Source organism: Lingula anatina, chromosome 2, assembly GCF_051362555.1.
Source record: "Lingula anatina isolate TDL-2025a chromosome 2, LinAna3.0, whole genome shotgun sequence".
Lineage (NCBI taxonomy): Eukaryota > Metazoa > Brachiopoda > Lingulata > Lingulida > Lingulidae > Lingula > Lingula anatina.
This window is the reverse complement of record NC_141768.1, coordinates 28,315,567-28,338,310: the sequence shown is the minus strand read 5'-3', so window position 1 is coordinate 28,338,310 and position 22,744 is coordinate 28,315,567. Positions and strand designations below refer to the sequence as shown.

The 22,744-nt window shown below is 35.2% G+C and overlaps 1 protein-coding gene across 1 annotated transcript; it reads right to left on the bottom strand.

Moving 5' to 3' along the window:
- Nucleotides 1–3,013: 3,013 nt before the first annotated feature.
- Nucleotides 3,014–19,574, bottom strand: LOC106166243 (N-acetylated-alpha-linked acidic dipeptidase 2). Its single transcript, XM_087005290.1, has 18 exons — nt 19,233–19,574; nt 18,319–18,610; nt 17,783–17,908; nt 15,901–16,084; nt 15,293–15,389; nt 14,492–14,581; nt 13,570–13,655; nt 13,188–13,307; nt 10,702–10,784; nt 10,448–10,511; nt 10,137–10,204; nt 9,855–9,958; nt 5,746–5,836; nt 5,375–5,464; nt 4,888–5,059; nt 4,671–4,752; nt 4,350–4,442; nt 3,014–4,156 (listed from the first exon to the last, which is right to left on the bottom strand). The coding sequence occupies exons 1-18, from the start codon at nt 19,424–19,426 to the stop codon at nt 3,955–3,957; spliced, it is 2,238 nt and encodes a 745-aa protein (XP_086861416.1). The 5' UTR covers nt 19,427–19,574; the 3' UTR covers nt 3,014–3,954.
- Between the last annotated feature and the right edge of the window lie 3,170 nt (nt 19,575–22,744).

The following is a 22,744-nucleotide window of genomic DNA, read 5'->3' as shown; positions in this document are numbered from 1 at the left end:
CCTTTTTGTTATGTTCTTTATATTATAACTCAACCGCTAATTGAGGGGTGCATTTTCACTAAAGACGTCACGTTTGCTCGACATGTCACTGCTGTTTCTCTCACAACCGGGTAGAGTTTAATCTTTAGTCAAGTTTTTCATGACTCATTTTTTGAGTCGACATTTTACAAGAGGCTCATGACATAAGTAAAGGGTATATTTGCGTTAGTTGTTAAATTCTCTTCCAAAAACAGGCATAAAATTGAAGGGATAACCCCCCCCCCCATTTTTTTTTTTTTTTTTTTTTTTTTTGCATTTTGTCAAAATTTGGAAGAAAAGTGACAAAATAGGACTGTATTTTAGCCTAACTCAAAATTAAAATGTACTTTGGCGCATTTATAATGGAAATAATTTCATGGCATGCTGCAATACATAACCATGCATTAGACCTGTGCCCAACGATGCACTCTCTCTGGACATATAATAGCACAAAATTCATGCGGTACCACTCCCCTCTTCCAGGGCAGCGTATTATATTATATTATATTATATTATATTATATTATATTATTTGTACTTTTTCTCTGGCGCGTGCAGCGAATTACCGTCAATTTAACCACAGACATCTGTATGTAGAGAAAAGTCAATCTGTGGCTTGGTAGACGGTACGTTACCCCTTCCTTTTAGCGATTTTGACATCTAGTACAGCGTAGATGTATTTTAATATATATTTAATATGTTAAAACACATTAATTTCGTGCATAGCTAGGTGTAAGGCCTCTCTTAAAAAAACTCTGAATAACAGGATTAAAAGTGGCTGGGTTCGATGTAAATTATGGTAAGAATGATTTATGATGTCCCCCAAGTATTGTGACGTAGGCCTATAAGAGTAAATTGAAATAAATCGAAATGAAACGTGTACAATGCAGGTAGTTATGTCAAAAATATTTAATACTTCTTCCATGGTTAGGTCCATGCTTCTTTGCTTTGCTTGGTGACCGGTAAATTTTTGCTTACTGCACTTCGGTCGAATAATGTAAAATGAGATGTATCAAAAATTCTATAAAATATAGATTCTTAAGATTCTTAAGATTATAAAATAAAATGGAATGGATAAATCTTCCTTGGTTTTGGGTGTCGCAAAAGACAGGGTTTTCTAGAAAGGGAGCAGCAACTTTAGGGAGGGAGGAGGGTCATCAACTTTTGAGAAAAGTGAAAAAGTAGATGTGTATAAACAGTGGCACCGCAGACTTTTGAAAACTGTATGAAGTTCCCGAACAACACACACTTTGTTTTTACTAAACATATTTTTTTATTAATAAAAATATTGCCATGCGATGTCTATGCGGTACCCGCAAATTGCCCTTGTGTTCCTTTTCGTGCGGCGTTCGTGTGGAGGCAGTATTAACGGTCTCCGTAGCCTCTACAATTTGTCAAGCTGAAATATTTGACGGAGCTTTTTAAATCGTAAACCCGTAAGAATGTAAGCAATGTCGTAGATACCATTCAACAACCCCCTTACGTCATTGCCCTCTCTACCAGAGGTTAATTCTAGCTATTACGAATTTATTCAATGTTGTAACAGCCAGAAGATCTAAGGGAGATAGTAGTAGCATTGTTCGGTGGACTTACGGTGATCGTGCGGCAACACAAGATTGTCCTGCGACACGTGCACTAAATTGTCAAAATTGTTTTAAAGATAAGATAACCATGGGATATTTGCACGGCGTCGTACAATTTCCCCAAGTTCGACGCTCTTTAAAATTCAAGGAACGATTAAGAGTGCCATAAAAACATAAAGAAAAATACATGTCTGATAATAATAAATGGGCATAATATATATATACTTTTTGCAAATATATATATATTCTTTTAGCCTTTATTAAAACATGTTGACGCAGAGGTGACCCGTCTTTATCTTTTTGGCAGAATTTGTAAAATATTTTTCTCGAAATTAAAGTCTACGCTATTGGGTAATGGCAAGCGTTATACGTTTATTACGCCGCTAGGGAGGTTATGTTTTCACCCCTGTTTGTTTGTTTGTTTGTTTGTCTGTCTGTCATCAACATAACTCAAAAAGTTATAGACCGATTTTGATGAAATTGTCAGGAACTGTCAGAAATGGGGCAAGAAACAGATAATTAGCTTTTGGTGTTGATCTGGATCAATAATCAATAATAATAAACAAGGCAGCAAAGCTGTCAAATGTACAGACGAAAAGCAGAATGTAATAATGCACAAAATAGGATACTGTCAATTCTGATGCAATAATACATTATACTTAACTGCAAAGTCAACTTCAAATTTTAATTATGCACAACAGGTAAATACCAATGAAAGTAAAAGCATAAGGTTTCAGGCCCATAAGAGTTAAAGTACACACTTAAAAAATGCCAGATATAGAAAAATGAAAATTTCACAAAAAAATTGCATTAATCCAATATAACTGGTTTTCTTGTTTGAGCTGTATGTCAAGAAGAGTAAGTGACATGATTTTTTTTTCATGGTCACTATGGAGGCAGTGCCCAAATTGGTGTTTCTTCAAACTAGCAAAGGTTTTCAAAGCCCATGGACGTTAAAGTCCCACCTTGAAAATGGCGATATGTGAAAAATTTAATTTTCACAAAAAGATGTATAACTTCCAGAAAAATTAATCAATAAGACAGATTTTCCAACTGAAGCTGTATTTAAGTCCCATGTTTCTTTCCTGCAAGTGTGAGAAGAGTAAGTGGCATGGTTTTGCTTTAATGGTCACTATGGCAGCAGTGCCCAAAACAGGGTTTACTTCAATTTTGATGCAATATTACATAATGCTTAACAGTATAATGACCATCAATTTTTAATAATAAAATAAAAGTATCATGGATATTCAGAAAATGTGACTAGCAAAAGTCTTCAAGTACATGGAAGTTCAGAGTCAAACCTTGAAAATGCCAAAATGTAAACAAAAGATAACTATACTGAAATGGGTTTATTTCCATTTTCAACACCTTTTTTACATAACACAAAATGTTAAGCAAATAAGAAAGTATACATCAGATGTTCAGTATTTAATTCACAGAAGTTCAGCTAAATAAAAATTACAAACATACAAACTATACACAATCAATCAGCTGAAATGAATTTTCATCAGTGGAAAACCAATTTTTTCCTATTTAAAAAGCATTGTTTATCCCCCATCCCTGCACTTGGATTTGATATTTTATTCAGTCATTTAGACCCTATTCCCAGAGATTAGATCGATCCAGCTAGATCGACCTAACTCCCTGGAGGTTCACGCTAAATAGATGTCAGCCGAGTGGGCATGAAAGTTAATTACCCTCTTACAGCTTGTAGTAGGTGGGGCGGACATTTAAGCCGGATTATCTGACAGTAATCTAGTGAGATTCCCCACGGGGATAGATCGATCTAAAATCTATGGGAATGCACCCTTAGAGTGCAGAAAAACAGGTGATTGGAAACAAGGGGAGGAGTATTAATCTGTTAATTTGATTGCATTCAAGGAGAGTCCCCATGAAGTTGGATCGAACTACCTATTACAATGATTTCATTGTGACTGCACCCATAGAAAATATGACTTTGAATTTTCATATGCATACAGTATACATTTAATCAACCACTTAATTTTGAGAAAATCAGATTTTTTTTCTTGCACTTTTTTTCACTCTTTTTTGATGGAAAATTGCACTGGGTATTGGTTTGGTAAGTTGGTGAATATAACAACTGACCACAAAAACAATATGCTGTTGCTTATATACTTTAAAACTCTGAATTTGATATTAAATTTCCTCCCCTATAAATGCTTACTGACAATGTTTACAGAGAGACCTTGCTCGTTACCATCTAATCAATTTTGTATGACCTATGTTGTATTTACTGCTTAAAAATGTTCTATCCTTTGACATATGATATACATGACTGTTTCTAATCACTTGAGCTTGGACAGCAAGAAGAAAGCTGTAGCATTTAATAGAGATTAAAACTGGATGTGGTCTACTAATGTAGATGTAGCTGACATGATGGTAAATGTTACCACAGAAAGATGCTTTTTCACTTCTTCCCATCTTTCTGTTTTCTCTGTTGAAGATGTCTTTTCAATTTCAAACATAGCATCGACCAGACCTGGAAAGGCTTCTCCAGCATAGGAGTTATGGCTACTTGGAGCAAAGAGAATATGCCTGTAAGTGAAAATCAAGAGAAAGTAACCTGAATTAACTTCCAAAATGGATTAATAATTGAGAAAACTAAAAAAAAAAACTTTTTTTCTTTTTTTTTCACTTGAAATAATGGAAAATAACTTCAAAATATTGATAAATCTATTTCAAGCAACATCACAGGTAACTGTTTCTGGAGTAAAAGGGCTTGACTTACTTGAAATATTTTCTGCCAGGCAGTCCTGCTGAGTCAATAAAACCTCTTTCCAAATACATCAGTTGATCATTCATTGCTCGTACTGCCAAGGGACTGAAAGGTTGTTGAAAACTTTTTGTTATAACCTTGGTACATGATTTGTATATTTGATTTGTATATTATGCCATTATTATCATACTACAATCCTTTGTAACAGTTATGTAATGGGAATCTGAAACACTGTCAGCAAAAATTAAAATGCATCAATAAGAAAAACAATGAAAAATAATTTTAATGCAAGAATAATAAATAAAATAATCATTTTTGACTTCTTATTCTCACCTTGTTTTGTCCAATTTTGAAAGTCGCTTTTGGAAATCTTTGGCTACATCTGTGAAATTTCTCACTGCATCTTCCAGATATGCTGCGAAAGAAGTGTAACAAAATTCAACATTCTCAACGCACAAAAATAAAAACAAACAAAATGAAATAACAAAATAAAAAATACCCAAGAAAACACTGCTACTACTGATGATAATATATAAAGATAGAAACTCACATAAACCCTCCCCTAAGCCATTGTCCCTCATCAGCTGTCCATACCCTGCATCAAGGCTTTCTTTTAGCTGCACAATTGTCTCTGCATAATCTTCAACATTTAGTGGAATAATCAAAGAATCAGCCAGTGATCTGGCTATTTCTCCCCACAGTCTAGAGACAGCAAGATGGTACTGAAAAAAATAAAACTTCTGCAATAAAATATCTAATGATGCTACATATATGTGATATTCTGCCCCATTCCAACGATAAATTTCACAGTTAACAGGGGCGGATCCCAAGATATTTTCTGACAGTCTTCCAAATTATCTTTGTTGACCCATCCTCCATTTTTGACAGTCTTCCAACAGAAGAAAAAATAGATATTGTCAATGTAAATTTTGTAACCTGACCATCTTCTGGAAGACCCAGAAGACGGTCTCAATCCGGCCCTGGTTAAGGCTCTTTTTGTTTTAGTAATTACATGCATTAAATAACAGATTACATACCTGAAACCCTCTGTCTATAAGCTTGCTCATCAAATGGAAAGTTTCATAAACAGAATGGTATAATGGATATGAAGACACTTTCCATTCATTCTGAAAGAATACATATATATAATGATATTTCTATAATAATCAGATTATTATTATTAATATAACTAATATAAATTGTACTATGTGTATTTGTTATTTGAATAGAAAGAATCAAGTTTTTAAATTTAAAAAAAATAAAATAGTTGAAGAAAAAATTTATTAAAAAGGAAATTTTGCAACCATTACTTAACCAAGCAAATCAACTTTCCATTATATGAATGATAATAAATGTTAAAGAAAGTTCATTGGGCATCATCATTACATTTTCAAAGCAATAAACTTACAGTGTTATAGGTGTACCTAGTGTCCATGGAAGAGACACCTACTAACTGCAGAAAACCTGTGAAATCACTCCCAGCACCAACAGCGTTAATGCTGAAACAATTCATTTTGCAATAAACTTAGACAAGAAAAACAAACAGGCTGGGAAATTAACATCCATTCTTTTTATTTGCCAGGAGCATTGAATGATTATTTTTTTAGTTTATTTTTTCCCTAGTGTATATTTCAAGTAAATTATGGTAGCCCCTAATTTTTCAAACATTAAAAAATTTATAGCCATTTCTTTTTTTTTTGGTTGGGGGGGGCATTGGCAAAAAAAAAAAGGATAATACAGACTTGACAATTAATATGAAATATTTTACTTTGAAAGGTACACCTAGATAAAAATATGTTCTTTTTTCAAAAAAAAAAAAAATAATAATAATAATAATAATAATAAAAACTTTCATGTGAATCTCATGTGAATAGAGAAGTGTGTAGCCAGGTGTTTCACTACTAATTAACTGACTACAATGGCTGTAGCACTGCTGCATTGTGTAGTATGCAGTGATGGGTAGTGCTCCTTTGGGCTGGTCAAAGCTTGGCATTGATGAAGAATAGTTCTGTCCAAAAAGTATCCATATGTCAGCAACATCTGCACAGAAGAATTAAAAAATTTGCATTCAACTTCAAACAGTTGGTTTTGCAGTACATAAAACGAGCTAAGCAGTGTTTTACAACATTGTTAATCTAGAATGGCATGAAAAAGACAGACATTGATTATTGTGTCACACAGAACAACCCCCACAGTTTTACGGAGTTATGCCCATATTGATGTTCCTACCCAGAAGCCACACCCAATGAATCGAAACCTTACCACCAGTATACAGGATTCACTGTCCTAATGGATATACTGCTGCAACTACACAAAAACCACACATTACGCACAAAATTCCAAATGTGCAAATTACTACCAGAATGCATTTTTTTCAAAGCGAACACCAGACTGGTTTTAGCAGGTCAGAATACCAGATGACCTGTAAGAAAGCCACTGTAAACAGCAAAACATTGTTGTCTGTTTTTCTAACGAATTAAGGACCATGGCTGTCTCTGGGTAGAACACTGAAACCGCATTGTTTTCTTTATTGTGTCAGATTTCACCTGTACCATTAAAATAGTCTTTAGTTTACATACATCCTGAAGAAGCCTACCATGGAGCATATGCCATGTGGAGAGTGACTAGGGTTATTGACAGCATCAGCATTTGGAGTAGATATCACATTGGTGCCAAAACATCAATGGTAGTCATCTATGAAGACCTGGACCACATCAAATACGGGAACAACCTGGGAACCACTCAACTACCATTTGATAGGAGGCACCTTAGGATCAAATTTAGGTTGCATGATGAAAGTGCTTGTTCACACAGAGCATTTTTAATTGCAGATAACATACAGAACCAAAGGAATGAGCATGCAGCTACCTTGGCCATCAAGATCACCAGATTTGAACCACATACACAATGTGTGGGTACATGTACATGTAGGCCTTTTAACTAAGTTAAAACTTGCCAAATCAATGGACTACTTACAACAAAACTGAACCAAATTGGACAAGTTTTGACCGATGCCTGGAATGGTATTCCAGATTAAACTCCAAAAACCTATCCAAAGGACTGCCTTCTTGCATGAAAGCAGCCAGATGAGGTTAGATGCACCATCTGCCCATTGTGGTGATTAGACACTGACATGAAGGTTCTTTCTGAGGTGTGTAACACTTTTACAGATGATTATTTGGAAAATATGGAAATCCAATGGTTGTTGTATGCCTTAGAATCAGCAATGTATTTTTGTTTGCTTCGATCATTTGCAAATTCAATTAAGGAGCGGATGTACCCAAATATAGCTAAAAATAGCCATTTTTGGTTTTTTATGTCTAATTATTGGTTAAACGTGTATTTAACGTTTAACAGAATAAAATTTTTACATTTTGAACAAAAAATTTGTTTTTTCTGATTATTCTGATGCTGCACACATCGACAGCGGTGGCCTGGTATATGCCCCGCCTTCGTTGTCAAGGGCCGTTGGCATGGGTAAACTCGGTGGGCGGACCTTAGCAGCATCAACACGTCTAGGGAAACAATAGAACAGGGATGCGCCATGCCCCCTTTGTCATAAACAGCGATCGGCAAAGCAGTGCCTATTGTTCCGCTTAAGCTGTTTTGATAGTCTCTCTTGATTGTGATCAGCGCTAAGATGAATCTTTTCCGACACATTGGATTTGCTCGAAATACTCGTTCTCCCTTGAATATTGCTTGTTGTTACACGCGTTCTTTCGATTTTCTTGTTAACTTTTTGAGATACGCAAAAGAAAAGAAGAAATTTCCGTTGCTTGCTACCCGTGACAACAATCGTCATTCTTTCTATCCATTTTCGCCAACAGGTCGATGCAGTTTAGTGTTAGATTTTAAAAATATACATGGGGGTAACTAGGCATACGCACGGATGCACTGTGCGTACATTTTTTTGGCCAACCATGATATTATTTTATATAAATTTAGTGTATTTTTTCACGGAATATAAAGAAATTCTCTGCTTATTAAAGTCACCTGTATGGAATATACTGGAATAACATACAAGTTTTGCGTAAATACAAGACTTGAGCCCACACCCTAGCATAATTATTCACTGGGTGGCGCATAGGTTCAATACATGTGCATTAAAGAAAGTAAAGCAAATAAATCTAATGATATCGCTAGACTCCGCGCGAACTATATCAGGCTGAGATCACGAAAGAGCTTATTATAAACATTTTGATTTTTCCGAATTATGAGCTGGAGAATTAGCCTTAGCATCAATTCTAGGTACAGTTCTGGATTCATGTACGCACTTTAAAGGCCGACATAGTGTTTTTTTTTTCTTCAACAATTATCGCAGAATTTTTCCTGACTCACCCAACTTTAGACATTTCCTCTAACAAAGCCTTTCTGGTTGCGTCTATTTCTTGTTGTTGGTGGTCCGATCGGCGTCCTGTAACACGACCGTGTTTTCGAACCATTTTTCGCTTGGCGAATGTGGACAAGACCGCATGCGATGCTGCTATTGTGTGCACATCCTAGAGCGCATCCCTAACACTTGCCCCGACGGCAATTGACGTGGCCACTGATTGCTTGGGTCATTAGGGCTTACTTGATTGCCTGTCAATCATTCTGGCAGTGCTAGCGGTAACCCCTTGAAGTTACTAACAGGAGGTGAGATTGATACAAAAAAATTTTCTGACATCCGAATACATGCAAACAAGCTAATTTCAACCGGCAAAAGAGTACCCATCTTCGCGATCGTCAGAACGATAACAGGTAAAGCTGTCAACAATTTTATTTGCTTATATGGACAATTAACTTCACTGAAAGGGTTTTTGCTCGTTTTCTTTGCTTTCAATATTGACGAGATAGCGTTATCTTAACAAGCTTTAACTATCTACCTGTACACCTGAGGGAGACCAAATTTACCATGCTAATTATGAACAGTATGCTCTAAAAGTGCTTTTTAAGAAATTTTGATTGATCCTCTCTTTTCTAATTTATAGACTTTGAAAATGAAAATTCCCTAATATTTTGATGTAATTTCACGTTTTTATAGATAAAATCAACAATAAGTGTCTGAAGAAAAATCCCTGACTCCATGCTGTAGTACTTTGTTCAAGTGTCATAATGACATCAAAAGCAAGTTTATAGCTGTCCAGGTGCCTGAGAAAATCAGGTGTATAAAAATGGTGTTTTTGTCCCCAAAATCCCAATATTACGTCACACGATGAAGTTAAAGCTGTGTTCCAAGCATAATTAGATATTTTGAAGATACGTTAAATGAATGTGACAGGAATAAAAAAGCCAAGACCTTTATTTTAAGAGAAAATCTCAAACCTACATTCCCTCCTTAAAGAACTGATATCACAATGACATCAAGGAGATTATAAAGAGTTATTAAAACATGATTTTAATCCTTATTTTCATTTATCAGTCAAAAAAATGGGACAAAATTGATGAAAAAGATTTGGAAAAAAATATTCCATATTAAATGTCAAGTCTGTTTTTTTTTTTTTTTTTTCAACTTTTGGGGCCAATATTAATACTCACAATGGCAATTTTGGCTGTGATCCTTTCCTGGGGAAAGAATTGACCCAGGTATCATAAAGAGTGGGCCTGTCTGATTTCACTTCTTCTGGGTTGGGGTTTGGTATCTGTGATAGAGGTGTAGAATAACAATCCTGCAGACATAGCTCATAATGATAGTCTTTGTTTTTATACAGTATAACAAAACAATTTGTTTATTCTCCTTCCTTTCTTTACTTTTTAGAATTATTTGGCTATTTTCAATACAAAGAAAAAAATCAGCATGAAAACCATACTATATTGTACCTTTTTACTGGATTCATATATAATCTTGTGTAAAGAGGGTGTAGAAGAAGCTCGCATTGAGTAATTTCCTGGAATAGAACAAAATATCTATAATTTTGTTTTAACTTAGGCTGTAACTCATAGTTTTTCCATTCAATTTGCTTATCAACATATTTAGTTTTTATCTAATTGTTGGAATGGTGAAATTGTATTGTAAAAATCTAGTTCATCTCAGTAAACTGCACTTCAACAATTTTCTTTTTTCCCTAATTCTACATGTGGGTCCATGATAAAAATAATCAGTGTCTTCACTGTGAATCTACCACACTGACCTTGTACTGCAATGTCAACATTCAAATATGCCACTGCTCGCTGATTGAGGTTCTTCACAAAGTTCTGGAATGGTACAAAGAAATACATAATAAAAGTAAAGTCAACTTCAATTAAAGGGCTGAAAAGATCTTAATCTTTGAGAATTTGAGTTTGATTCAAGCAGACACAAGTTTGGGTGAAATGATCTGAAAACAAGTTTCCACATTTATTCCTACCACTATTCCCTTGAGACAACCAAACCACACTAACATACCTCCACCCACTCCCAGGATCCAATCAAACCATACTCCTCTGCTCCCCAACTACAAAATATCAGTGTACGTCTGGGTCGCCATCCTGTAGCAAACAATTTTTCTCAATTAATCTGTGCTGCTTTGCTTTAAAGATATTGATTCAGATAAGGTACTCCATTTTCTTTTCTAAAGGATATCAGTTGCCCTTCACAAAATATTATTGTTCTTATTCAAAATATGAGTAATGTGTTGAACTTACTCTAAAACTGGTTCCCATGAATCAAAGCAATTTTTAATACAGACCCTCCACATTTGTTATTATAGTCTATAAGAACTAGAGGATCAGAGAGGCGATACCGCCTCCAGATATTGTACCACCAGCTGGAGTAAGCGCATTCGTATGGACCCCCCCCCCCCCCCTCCTAAAAGGGACACCATCACCAGTCTGGTGTTTGACAAGCTCTATAAGATGCAATCAACAAGAGTTCTCAAAATAAGCAAAAAAATGTAACCAAAAATGATACAATCAAGCAGATTTTCGAATTGACTTGCATTTTCCTACCCTTGATCACTGTATACTGTATTCTCTAGACAAAAGGCCTATTGGTTTTCCTTGAAATGTGTTGTCAATGGTACATATATGCTGACAAAAGAGAAAACCTAGGGGAAACAATGGGCACATCTCTGCTAGATTTAAAGATATGAGAGGCAAGAAAATATGCAAAGCTCAGTTCATGGTGAAAAAGTAGGTCAAAGGTCAATTTCAATATCATAGTATATGAATTTCTATTCAAGTTCAATAGCAACCATGGGCATTTCTTTGCCAATTTTGCAGATTTAAAGGCCAGAAAACATGCAAAAAGCAGTTCATCATAAAAAGTAGGTCAAAGGTCAATTTCAAGGTCACAGATTGCTAGTGTACTTCCTATTCAAGTTCAATAGTAACTATGGACCTATCTCTGTCAGTTTTGAAGATAAAGGTGAACGAAAATTTGCTAAGTTCAGTTCATAGTAAAAGGAAGGTCAAAGGTCAATTTAAAGGTCACAGTAAATTGCCAGTATATGACTTCCTATTTAAGTTCAATAGTAACTATGGACCTATCTCTGCCAGTTTTGGAGATAAAAGGGAAAGAAAATCTGCAAAGTTCAATTCATGATGAAAAGTAGGTCAAAGGTCAATTTCAAGGTCAAAATAAATTGCCTCTAATGACTTTCTATTCAAATTCAATAGTAACTATGGGCGTATCTTTGCCAGTTTTGGAGATGAAAGGGAACAAAAATTTGCAAAAGTTCAGTTCATGGTAAAAAGTAGGTCAAAGGTCAAATTTAAGGTCACTGTAAATTGTCAGTATATGACTTCCTATTCAAGTTCAATAGTGACTATGGACCTATCTCTGCCAGTTTTGGAGATTAAAGGGAACGAAAATTGGCAAAGTTCAATTCATGGTGAAAAGTAGGTCAAAGGTCAATTTTAAGGTCACTGTTAAATTGCCAGTATGTGACTTCCTATTCAAGTTCAATAGTAACTATTGACCTATCTCTGCCAGTTTTGGAGATAAAAGGGAACAATAATTTGCAAAGTTCAGTTCATGGTGAAAAGTAGGTCAAAGGTCAATTTCAAGCTCACATCTAGATTGCAAGTAAATGACTTCCTATTCAACTTAAATAATAACTATTGACCTATCTCTGCCAGTTTTGGAGATATAAGGGACTAAATGTTACAATTCTGAGTTACAATAATGTGCCACCACAAAGTACTTTTTAATACAGCATAACACGAAAACCGTATGAAATACAAAAAACGCAGACCACTGTCAGTGTTGGGCTTTACATGCTCTACAAAATGCAAAAAAGAACGGGTCGCTAGCATTAATGGTTCCCGAATTAGAGACAGTTTTCAGTTTCGGTATTTTATGGCCGCTACTCCCGTGAAAATGCACCGATTGACACCAAATTCACAGAGATGAAAGATGACCCAAAGGGTAACACTTTCCAATATAATTATTGGTTAAGTCTGTGTAGTGTCTGAATAACAGTGCAAATAATATTTTTTTCGTAAAAAATTTCATTTTTTTGAAAATATTGGCCCGTTTGACCTTGAAATAAAGGTCAAAGGTCAAATCCAAGGGCATATTTGAAATCTACGCATATGACTTTTGGAAAGCCGTCTGTAGAAAATTTTCCCATAATTCCTTCCGTAGGGTAGATAATTGGCATTGAATTTTCAAAAATTTTGACAAGGGTGCACTTCAAGGAGCGTCACGCCCAGGTCAATGCACCGACTGAGACAAAAAAACCTGGGGGTTCAAGTTGAGGTTATATGTGACCTAAATCCAAGAGATGGGGACAGGGGTCCTTGCAGTCTAGGAGGAGAAGCGGTAACGGTGACTTGTATCCGGCACCAGTATGCGGAGCCGGCGGAGCCGGACGAGACGGGTCGGGACTAAAACCATGAGTACCGCCAGCGTACACGCTGGTGGTACTAATAATTAGCAAAACCCCTTACCTTGTTTGACCATCTGACCAAAAGCTCTTGACATCTCCATCATGGCTGCTGTTCCACTAGATGGATCAGCTGCTCCAAACACCCATGCATCCCTATGGTTACCAATCAAAACATACCTGTCTGGAAACCAAAAAAAAAAAATTTAATGAAGCAATATTTATAGTACTGATGTTCTTAAATTAATATGAAATATTTTGTATCTGACAAATAAATACATATTCACAATAATTTCACACGCAAGTACATGGTTTTGCATCTGAAGACATGGGTAATTGCATCCAGAAAATGTATATAAGTATAAATTAATGGGTTTTAATGGTTAAATTTGGATGATACCTCTCTTGAGGATAAATATTTTTAGTATTAATGCAAGATTACTTACCTGGTTCAACACTGCCTTCAATAAACCCAAAAACATTATAGGTGGTTCTGTACTGATCATGAGTGGAAATGTTCATTTGAACCTTCCTGTAGAGAAAAGAAGGAAATTAAAAAGAAAAGAAAAAATTCAAAAGTCAATAAAATATTGAAATGTTTATTACCTGCAGTGATTTCCAAAATATGCATTTTAACTTTACCTAAGCCTTGGATCTGCAGATAATATTCAAAATCTTTATGCAAAACACAGAATACATTTTTTTTCAGTTGTTGTGGCCGTAGTATAAATGTGCAGCACTTTGGTTCCAGCTACTGTGACACAGGCTCAATCTGGTGACAACTCATGATCAGTCCACAAACACTCCAATTTGAATTTTCTGAATTAGTTTTATTCTCAAGCAGCCACTCCCATTGTGTTTGCTATGATTTAATATATACATGTACCTATAAAAATACTGGATAAATATATAATTTATTTGTCACAATAAAAAGATTTATGTGGGATGAGATTATCACCCCCCCCCCCCAATCTCTGCTGAAACTTAAAATAATATCTTAAACTTGTAAATGATTTACCATACATGATTATCATTCATATGATAATATTCAACTATATGCATTTTGAATTCGTACTTACTTTGTGTTTTATCAAAGTACAAATGTTAATAAAATGACATTTTCAGCTAACAACTATTTCTGTTGTAATTTTAAGAAATCACAGACTTTCTAACAGCAAACTAGCCTCAGAAACTCCTCGCAATTATTGCACACATAAAATAGGAACAATATCTCTTACTAATTACCAAGTCTAATTGTACATTTTCGGGAATCAATTTTAATTTTGTGATTTTTCCAAGAACAATCACTACTGATGCTTGCAAAAAATATACAAGTCAAATATAAAAGAAGAGAAAAAGACTATATACCAGCTAGCATTGTTGAACCCAGGTCCAAGTCTATATGTAATTGATAGTTTCCCTTGCCACTCTGGTGGAGCAACTTCTCCAGTCATGTTCCTTAATAAAGCAAAGATGGCAATAAACATATCTCGGTCAGACTTATTATATGTTCTGTTATGCTATAATTATACATGAATCAAGAAATATGAAAAGGTAAAGGTCAAAGTTCATATATAATCAGGTAAAAAAAAATTGGAAATTTCAACATAAATAAGACGGCATTGCACTAGACAATTAATTATGGTGCTTTCAACTCAATACTGAGAATGACATTTGCAAAGAAAAATCATGTTCTGATTTCATGATTACACTTGTGTGAGTGTACACTTATAGCATTTCCAGAAATTTATTGCTCAAACATTTTGTCTTTAAGGCCTGGGGCAACAAATCTTTTTCTGAAATATACAGATACTGTTATATACTAGAACAAATTAACAGAAGGGAAATCCCTACAGGGTACATGACATAAGTGTGGTAATAATAAAGTAGCATGATGAGAAAACCGCTCAACTTTACAAAGTTCAGCATACTTAACACTACCAGTCATCCTTAATTGTTCACTAAAATTGACATATAAACAATTTTAATTTCTTTATTTTTCACACTGAAGAACTTTTAGGACATTTGTGAACATATAACATTATATATGTTATCCTCTCATTTTTTCTTTGCTCATTCTTTAATTTTCAATTTATTCATTACATCTTAAAGTGACATTGTTAAAAATGTCTTAAATTATTCATCAAAGACAAACTCTGCACAAATTACCCAAGAAACTGAATGGCATCATTATATCCAATAGGGTGAGATGATATGGTTGGCAGTGGCCATTCAGATCTGTCAGATATGTCTCGGTATGAACTTTCTGAAAAAGAAAAACATGAAATGGTCATCAATATATCACACTGTGGAAGAGGTAAATAATTCATATCCCACCTCAAAATAAATACAATCTGACTACCCGTTTAAATCTCCCCAAGAGATCCATTTCAGAGAAATCATTAAATTCCATTTGCAAATATTTTTTACGTGATTAATATCATTGACTTTGAATCTGAACATCTAGTTTGAAAAAGCAATTTATTTTCAAAACTGGGGCAGTATTAATCCATCTGATTAAAACTATTGCGGAAATATTGTCTTATCTACCAGTCTTGGTCTTCACAAGGATGGAATGAGACTGAAGACTCAAAAAAGGAGCTCACCCCACCCCTTTTCCTTGAATTTCTTACATTTTTAATCCAGAATTTTCTAAACCCTCCTTTCCATCACATATTAAAAAGGATGAAATCTGTTAAAAGGAGAAGCCACTTCCCAATTTTGACTATTCAAATTTAAAAAAAAACTGGGATATGAAAAGATTGACCCATCCTTACCCAAAGATGGATACCCGACTGTGCTGGGATCTCCCTCTCCATTGTATACAGTGCCTCTCTGAACACCTGTCCCTGGAAGCCACCAAGAATCTGGGTAGACTGAGGTCTCTCCGTCAATGGCATAGTCTGCAGGGTCCGAGTAGATGAGGATACCTTTAGCACCAAAGTTTTCTGCATTTGATACCTTACCAAGAGGAGTGGAAAGAAAGACTGCTACAGAACTGAAGATCAAGAATTCTACTCAAAGAAGTCCTCTAAATGCATGTTTTTTAAAATTAAAAGAGATAACAACTATTTGTGTGAGATCCATAGTTTACAATAAATACATTGTAAACTCCTCACAGAAATATAATAAATTCTATTTTACCACAAAATCAACAGTTGTATCAGTTTCTGAAGTCTGTGCTTGTCATTGGACCACGTGACCTCCATATAGATGGCTATACTCTGTAATAATCTCTTAAGAGATTATTACAAAAAAAAAAACTTTCTAGAAAAAAAAAAAAAAAAAACAGGGACTAACTTTGAATCTAGAAATGGATTCATTAACAATTAGTAAGTATGGGAAAATAGTCATTTACCCAGGAAAATTCATTTTTTGGCCAAATTGAACAGCTGTTATCCTTTTTACATATACAGGTTATTTTTTGCCAACTTAAATCTTTTTTTAAAAGCTAGGCTTCAGGTAAATCTAGATGAAGCAAGACATTTGGATGTGACCACACCTATGTGATGATCACTCCCCTGAGGTATGCCTTATCTGTAAAAAAAATAACAATAAAGTTAAAATGCTGGCTGATTTATTGCCCCTTTCTTCATTTTTTACAATGTAGCTTAATCCATGCAAAGTGTTTGGTTTCAGATATTGATATCTTCAGAGTGAGAAAAAGCTGTATATATTTACATCTGATATTCAAACAAGACTGGCAAATAAAGAAGCCAGTCATAATACCAAAAGTTACTGCAGGTGCAAGCTGCGTATGTGTTACATATCCAAAACATCAGGAATTGCAGAAACACTTTTTCTTTCATTTTTTCTATGTGCAACCTCACGTTTTCCACTGCAAAAAAAAGTATTTTTTTTCTTTTGGAAATCTTAGGCCCATTATATACATTATAATGAGTCCAATTGGGAATGACTGAGATTTTAATACTGCCAGGGATCCTTAAAGCTTCCCCTGGATCTGCCTGTGAACTAATGGTTAACTGTTCCAGGGGTTATTATGAACGTGTGCCAGCATAGAATGTGCCATAAACAGTTATCAGCAGCAGGTGGATGTAGCACAGAATTCACAGCTGACAGACGTTTTGGCTCCTTTAGAAGGTCACAATCCTCATCTGCATTTATTTCCAGAACCTCTGTCCCTATTACATGGATTTGGATTTAGAATTTTTTAAAAAAGAGCAAGAGGGTTTCTGACATTGCATGGTGGTGCAGAAGGCCTGAGAGAAATTGTGTAAAAATATGCATTAGATGTTATTATATAGGAAATAATCAAAACTGTCAAAAAAACAGTTCAAACATATCTGCTGCTTTTAATACCTGTCTGCATATAATTTCAGGGATCTGGATTAACATATTCAGCTTCTACTATACAGAGCAGGCCCATAGCCAGGGGGGGTTCGGGGGGTTCGAAAGAATTGCCCCTTTTGCTGGGAAAAGGTCCACTCTGGGTAAAATTTGATCTAGGTATATGAGGTTTTTTATGGGAAAAGGTCCACTTTTTCAGAAAAAGAACCCCCCTTTTGAAATTGCTGGCTACGGGCCTGTTGAGCAACAACATATGCATGCAGTGCCCTCAATCAATACTTTTAGACAAAATTACATTTAAAACTTAACTGAAGTGAAGTTTTCAACATATGAAGCAAAATATCAACTTACTTTGTCACCTCTAAATATTTTCCCATATCTTGCAATGACAATGGTGTTGTTAAAGTTCATTGACTTGTTTTCTTTGAGCCAAATAAAATCTTCCACTCTTCCATAGTTGACATAAATCAACTTTTCCTGAAAAATGAAACAAACATACCCAGATTAATTTGACTGCCATTGGTGTCAAATGGATTTCAGAATTTTTATTTTTTTACTTTGTAATTTTTCATCTCATGATTGTCTGAGGGGATTTCTAAATGTTCAAAATCATTTTTACTGAATGCTTTCATATTAATTTCACAGCTTTAATACCTCCCAAACATTTTTTTCTGAAATCAGTATTAATTTTATAATTATTATTAATTTGATTATTATTATTATTATTATTATTATTATTACTGTTCTTATACATAATCAGAATCTGGCCTTTCAATTACACTGTTGTTGTTATGTTTTGTCTATTAAAATATAATGAGAAATGAGGTAACAATGTTTTAACAATGTAATAGGGACATTCAGCATATATCATTTTCTATCAAACTTACACTGGTAACACTTCCAGGCTTGGAGTAGGCATGGAATGGCGGAACAACATCTGACTGGTTCTGCTCAGGTCGTAGTATTTTTTCCATTTTTTGTGTCCTGTGCAATGTCTGTCCATTACTGTCCAAGAGATAGACCAGATTAGGGTTTTCCTTATCCGGGTAAGACAGCAGCACCCTGTATGGAACTATAGACACACGTGAGAAACTCTGCTGTTTCCAGAATTCTGACAAATTCTGAGCTGTGCTAAGATCTGCAGCAGTGCCTGCTAAATGGGGATGAGCAGTTAGGTCTCTGGCAAAATGAAAAAAGAATTAAATTATTATAAGCCCAGTCAAACAAAAAATGTTGACAAATGATTAAAGAAAAAATATCTAAAATTGGAAAAAAAAGTTGCTGTAGAAAGCAAATAAAACCAGCCTCTTGAAAGCTGTTCAAAAAATCATCACAATAAATCTAAAACTAAATACACACTCAGATAAAGCAGACAAGCAAACAGACTTGTACTTCCATTTAAGCTGTTACATATAAATAGATAAGAAATCCTTGACACATAAATGTGAATACAAAAACATAAACATGTTCGTTCAATTCAACTGTAGTCATACCAATTTATATGACTGTTTACAGTAAGCGAGTATGAAGAAAAGAAACTTCCCAGCATTCATTTACCTTGGTAAAGAGGTGGCTAATTTTAATTTATTAATATTGAAATATAGAAAAATTTTCATGCATATATATGATACTTTACAGTACCTATGGATATTTGTAGATAAGTCATCACAGATGACTTCAGCAAGTATGAAACAATAAAAATAACAATGCTGTGATATATTTTGATCAGATTACATTTTAATTAAACTCTTGCATGTAACATTTTGCATCTTTCACAGTTCTAAAATTTACTGTTACATACCGGAGATAACTTTCAATATTTTCTGCCTTCATTTCTTGTATCAACTTTTCCGATATGCTTTCATCTTCAGCCCATTGCTGATAGCTTTGGGTTTTGGGAACTGCAAAATGCCCAATAATAATCCCTATTGCAAGCACCAATACAACAGCAACCATTACAACGACAACCAGAATACCTCGCCGTTTCCCCTGCATGTTTACAACGCTTCTTAGTAGAGAACCAATATACTAAATTCACGACCAGCCAAGTGAAGTACAGGAGTGTGAATGATAAGCAAAACCTAAACACTGCTGAAGGTCACAAGGACTGGTTTGATATTTATGACTTCCACAGAAGTGCCTTTCTTCAACCTTTAGCCTTAGCTAGATAAATTTCTACATCCAGAAGCCAGTGTGACACTCCAAAGAGAGACTTTGTATTAGTAAGTCTTTATGTCAACAAGAGATAAGTAACACTTCCATTTATAATACTATAGAAATAGAGAGACATTTTGTTTAATAATTATATGAAAACTTACGTGGTGAAGGGAGTCACCTGGATACTCGACATGAGGAATATAAAGATAATTATGTGATAAGGCTAATAGATTATAATAACGTAATGAAAATTAACTGAAAACAAAGATGTAATTATTAAAGGGATAATAATGTTCGTTTTGGCCAAAAAATAAATTTTCCTGGAGTAAACAACATGCAATTTTTACATACTTACCAATGGTTAATGAATCCATTTCTACATTCAAAGTTAGTCCCTTGTTTTTTTCTCAAAAGTTTTTTTTTTTTTTTTTTTTATTATTATTATTATTTTTTTTTTTTTTTTTTTGTAATAATCTCTTAAGAGATTATTACAGAATATAGCCATCTTTGGATCGTGGTCCAATGACAAGCTCAGATATTAGAATAATAGCTATAACTGCCGTTTTTGTGGTAAAACAGAATATATTATATTTCTATGAGTTGTTTACAATGTTTTTATTGTGAAATATAGATCTCATACGAAGAGTTATTATCCCTTTAAAGGTGGGCAGGGCCGTAGCCTCCGGGGGGCAGGGGGGGGCAGCTGCCCCCCCTGGGGTTTGAGGTGCAAAAAAATAAAAAATGAAAATAATCGCAAAGGTTAAAAAAAATAATTGCAAAGTTGGTATCAATTCAGTGAGAAAATGCACTCCGGGTACCCCTTGGGCAAGGGGTACTACCCGTTAGCCCCCCATCCTGAGTTACTGGCCCCTCTCTGGGTTACGAGCTGCCACAACCTGGGTGGCAGTAGACGCCGGCAGCAGCCTGCAGCACACCTCAGCTCTGGTGCTAGCATCACGTGGCTTGGCGGAGGATCTTTGCATAGAAGACAACGGCAAGGCATAATGCCCCGTTGGGGGAACGGCGTTGTCTCAATCTACCACGAATGTCAGAGTTGGAGATCGGCAGGGCAGCCACAGTGTAAAAAACGCCACACAGTATTATGACAAGTAGTAGGCTATTCGAATCCGTTGATCAAGATGGAGAGGAAGACTGCGCGTCAGACTGGCCACACCCTTAGCACGAAAGTTCATCACCCAAACCCAATATAGAGGTGCAATTGATGTCACAAGCATCTTATTAAAAATATTTACTGCACATATTGCTAACTGTGTTTGATTATTTTAGGGTCCCACATGAAGAAGCTTGTATAAAAGTTTCACTCTCCTGGAACCATGAATAATTAAAAATAATTCATCGTTTAACCCCAAAAAGGAACATACGTTACTGTCACAAATACAAAACGTCCAACTGTGAAACGTTCTACTCACTTTGAAAATTCAGTCATCACTGGTTTTGTTCATTGATTTATCTCCTACAAGCATAACGTTGCTAAAAATTATCATAATCTTCTGTATATAGCAGTTAATTGTTTTTGAGCGACTTAAGTTTGCTTGTCACAGAATATTAATAAAATGGGGAAAATACACCCTACCGACAGTAAAATAAGCATTAAATAAAAAAATTTTCCCTTCATGATTCAAATATTATTATGTCAAACTATCATGGAACCACAATATATTGTTCGGTCAGCAAAAGAAAACATTGTATCTCTTGCGCACAAGTACTTGAACAAAATGAAACATTTTGACAATTTTTCTAGGGAACATACCTTACCCTAGTATAAGCCATGACGCAAAGCCCCTTGAGATACAGTTAAAATATTAATTTTATAAAAACGTCCTTACGTCATGTCTAATTTACCATGATTGAACCACTAAAAAATACATCGGAACGCGGCATAAAAATGAAAATTAAATGGCAAGGAACATACGTCACGGTACGTTTTTGGAACATACGTTACCATATAGGGCTCTTTGCGTAATTTTAAAGACATGGTAAAAATTAAAAATTGAATTTCAATTGAGACAGTCGTGGATTTTTGTTCTATACACATATATGTTTTGAAATATTGAACACAATTTTGAATTCGTTCATTTTTATTTTTTGCCACTTCAGCATGTGAAATGCACCTCTATATTGGGTTTGGGTGTCATGCGTTAGCACTCCTATTGACGATTCTGATATGTACTGTCTGAGCTGTGCTAAGATCTGCACAGACAGTACATAATATTATCAGTATCGTCAATAGGAGTGCTAACGCATGAACTTTCGTGCTAGCCCCACCCTCTGTTGAGGATTAATCCCGGCCAGTATAAAAAAAAATCGGATGATGATGATGACCAGCACCATGGAACTAACATGTAAATATGGGCAGTTTTATTAAACTTGCTAAAATAAACCCTTGAAGGTATATTCTATACAATATACTGAGTACATATTTGTGTCAAATCTAATATTTTCTAGCAAAAAATAATAATAATAAAATAAATGAATAAATAATAAAAAAATCCTACCAAAGAATTATTGGTTGTCTTTTCTTAGCACTTGAACCAGTTTTGTTCCATTTCAAAATAAATAACTGGGGTGGATCCAGAATTATTTGAAGGGGGGGGGGGTTGCAGATGTAAAGCTGACCCCCACCCTTCTTTGGCGTGGGGTTTGGGGCCAACTGAAGGGCTCAGAAAAGATTGGGTATTTTAGAGGGCGAACGGTGCTATTTGGTACGTTAAGAACTTTGATTCAGCTAGTCAAAATTTTAATTTCAAGAGGGGACCATAGGTGTGATTTTTCTCAGAAATCGAAGGGGGTGGTCAGTGCTGCCATGTCCTCCTAACATGTCAATCATTGGATTTTCCCCCCCCAAGTAGACAGACAGAACAGAGTCTTCCCCAGACAGCCTCGGGCATCTGGTCCACATCAGTCATGCCTAACCTTAGCAAGATATTGCCAGATCCGGTACGGTGGCTATCAACTTTAACCGGCTTAAATGCCTGTCACGCCTAGTAATGCTGTTAGTGTTAGGGGGTAATTAACTTTACCCCCTAGCTGATTCGGTAGGCGTGACAGACATTTATAAAAACCGGTTAGTTGATAGCAATTTAGTGAGACTCCCCAGGGAAATAGATCGATCCAAATATCTGTGGGAATGGGAAA

Excerpts from the sequence above, each read along its gene's own strand:
- LOC106166243 (XM_087005290.1), bottom strand. The coding sequence starts at position 19,426 with ATGCAGGGGAAACGGCGAGGTATTCTGGTTGTCGTTGTAATGGTTGCT. Across the intron at positions 13,308-13,569 it reads TGAAGGCAGTGTTGAACCAG|ACAGGTATGTTTTGATTGGT; the intron begins GTAAGTAATCTT and ends TTTGGTTTCCAG. Across the intron at positions 4,443-4,670 it reads TCAAAATTGGACAAAACAAG|TCCCTTGGCAGTACGAGCAA; the intron begins GTGAGAATAAGA and ends ACAACCTTTCAG.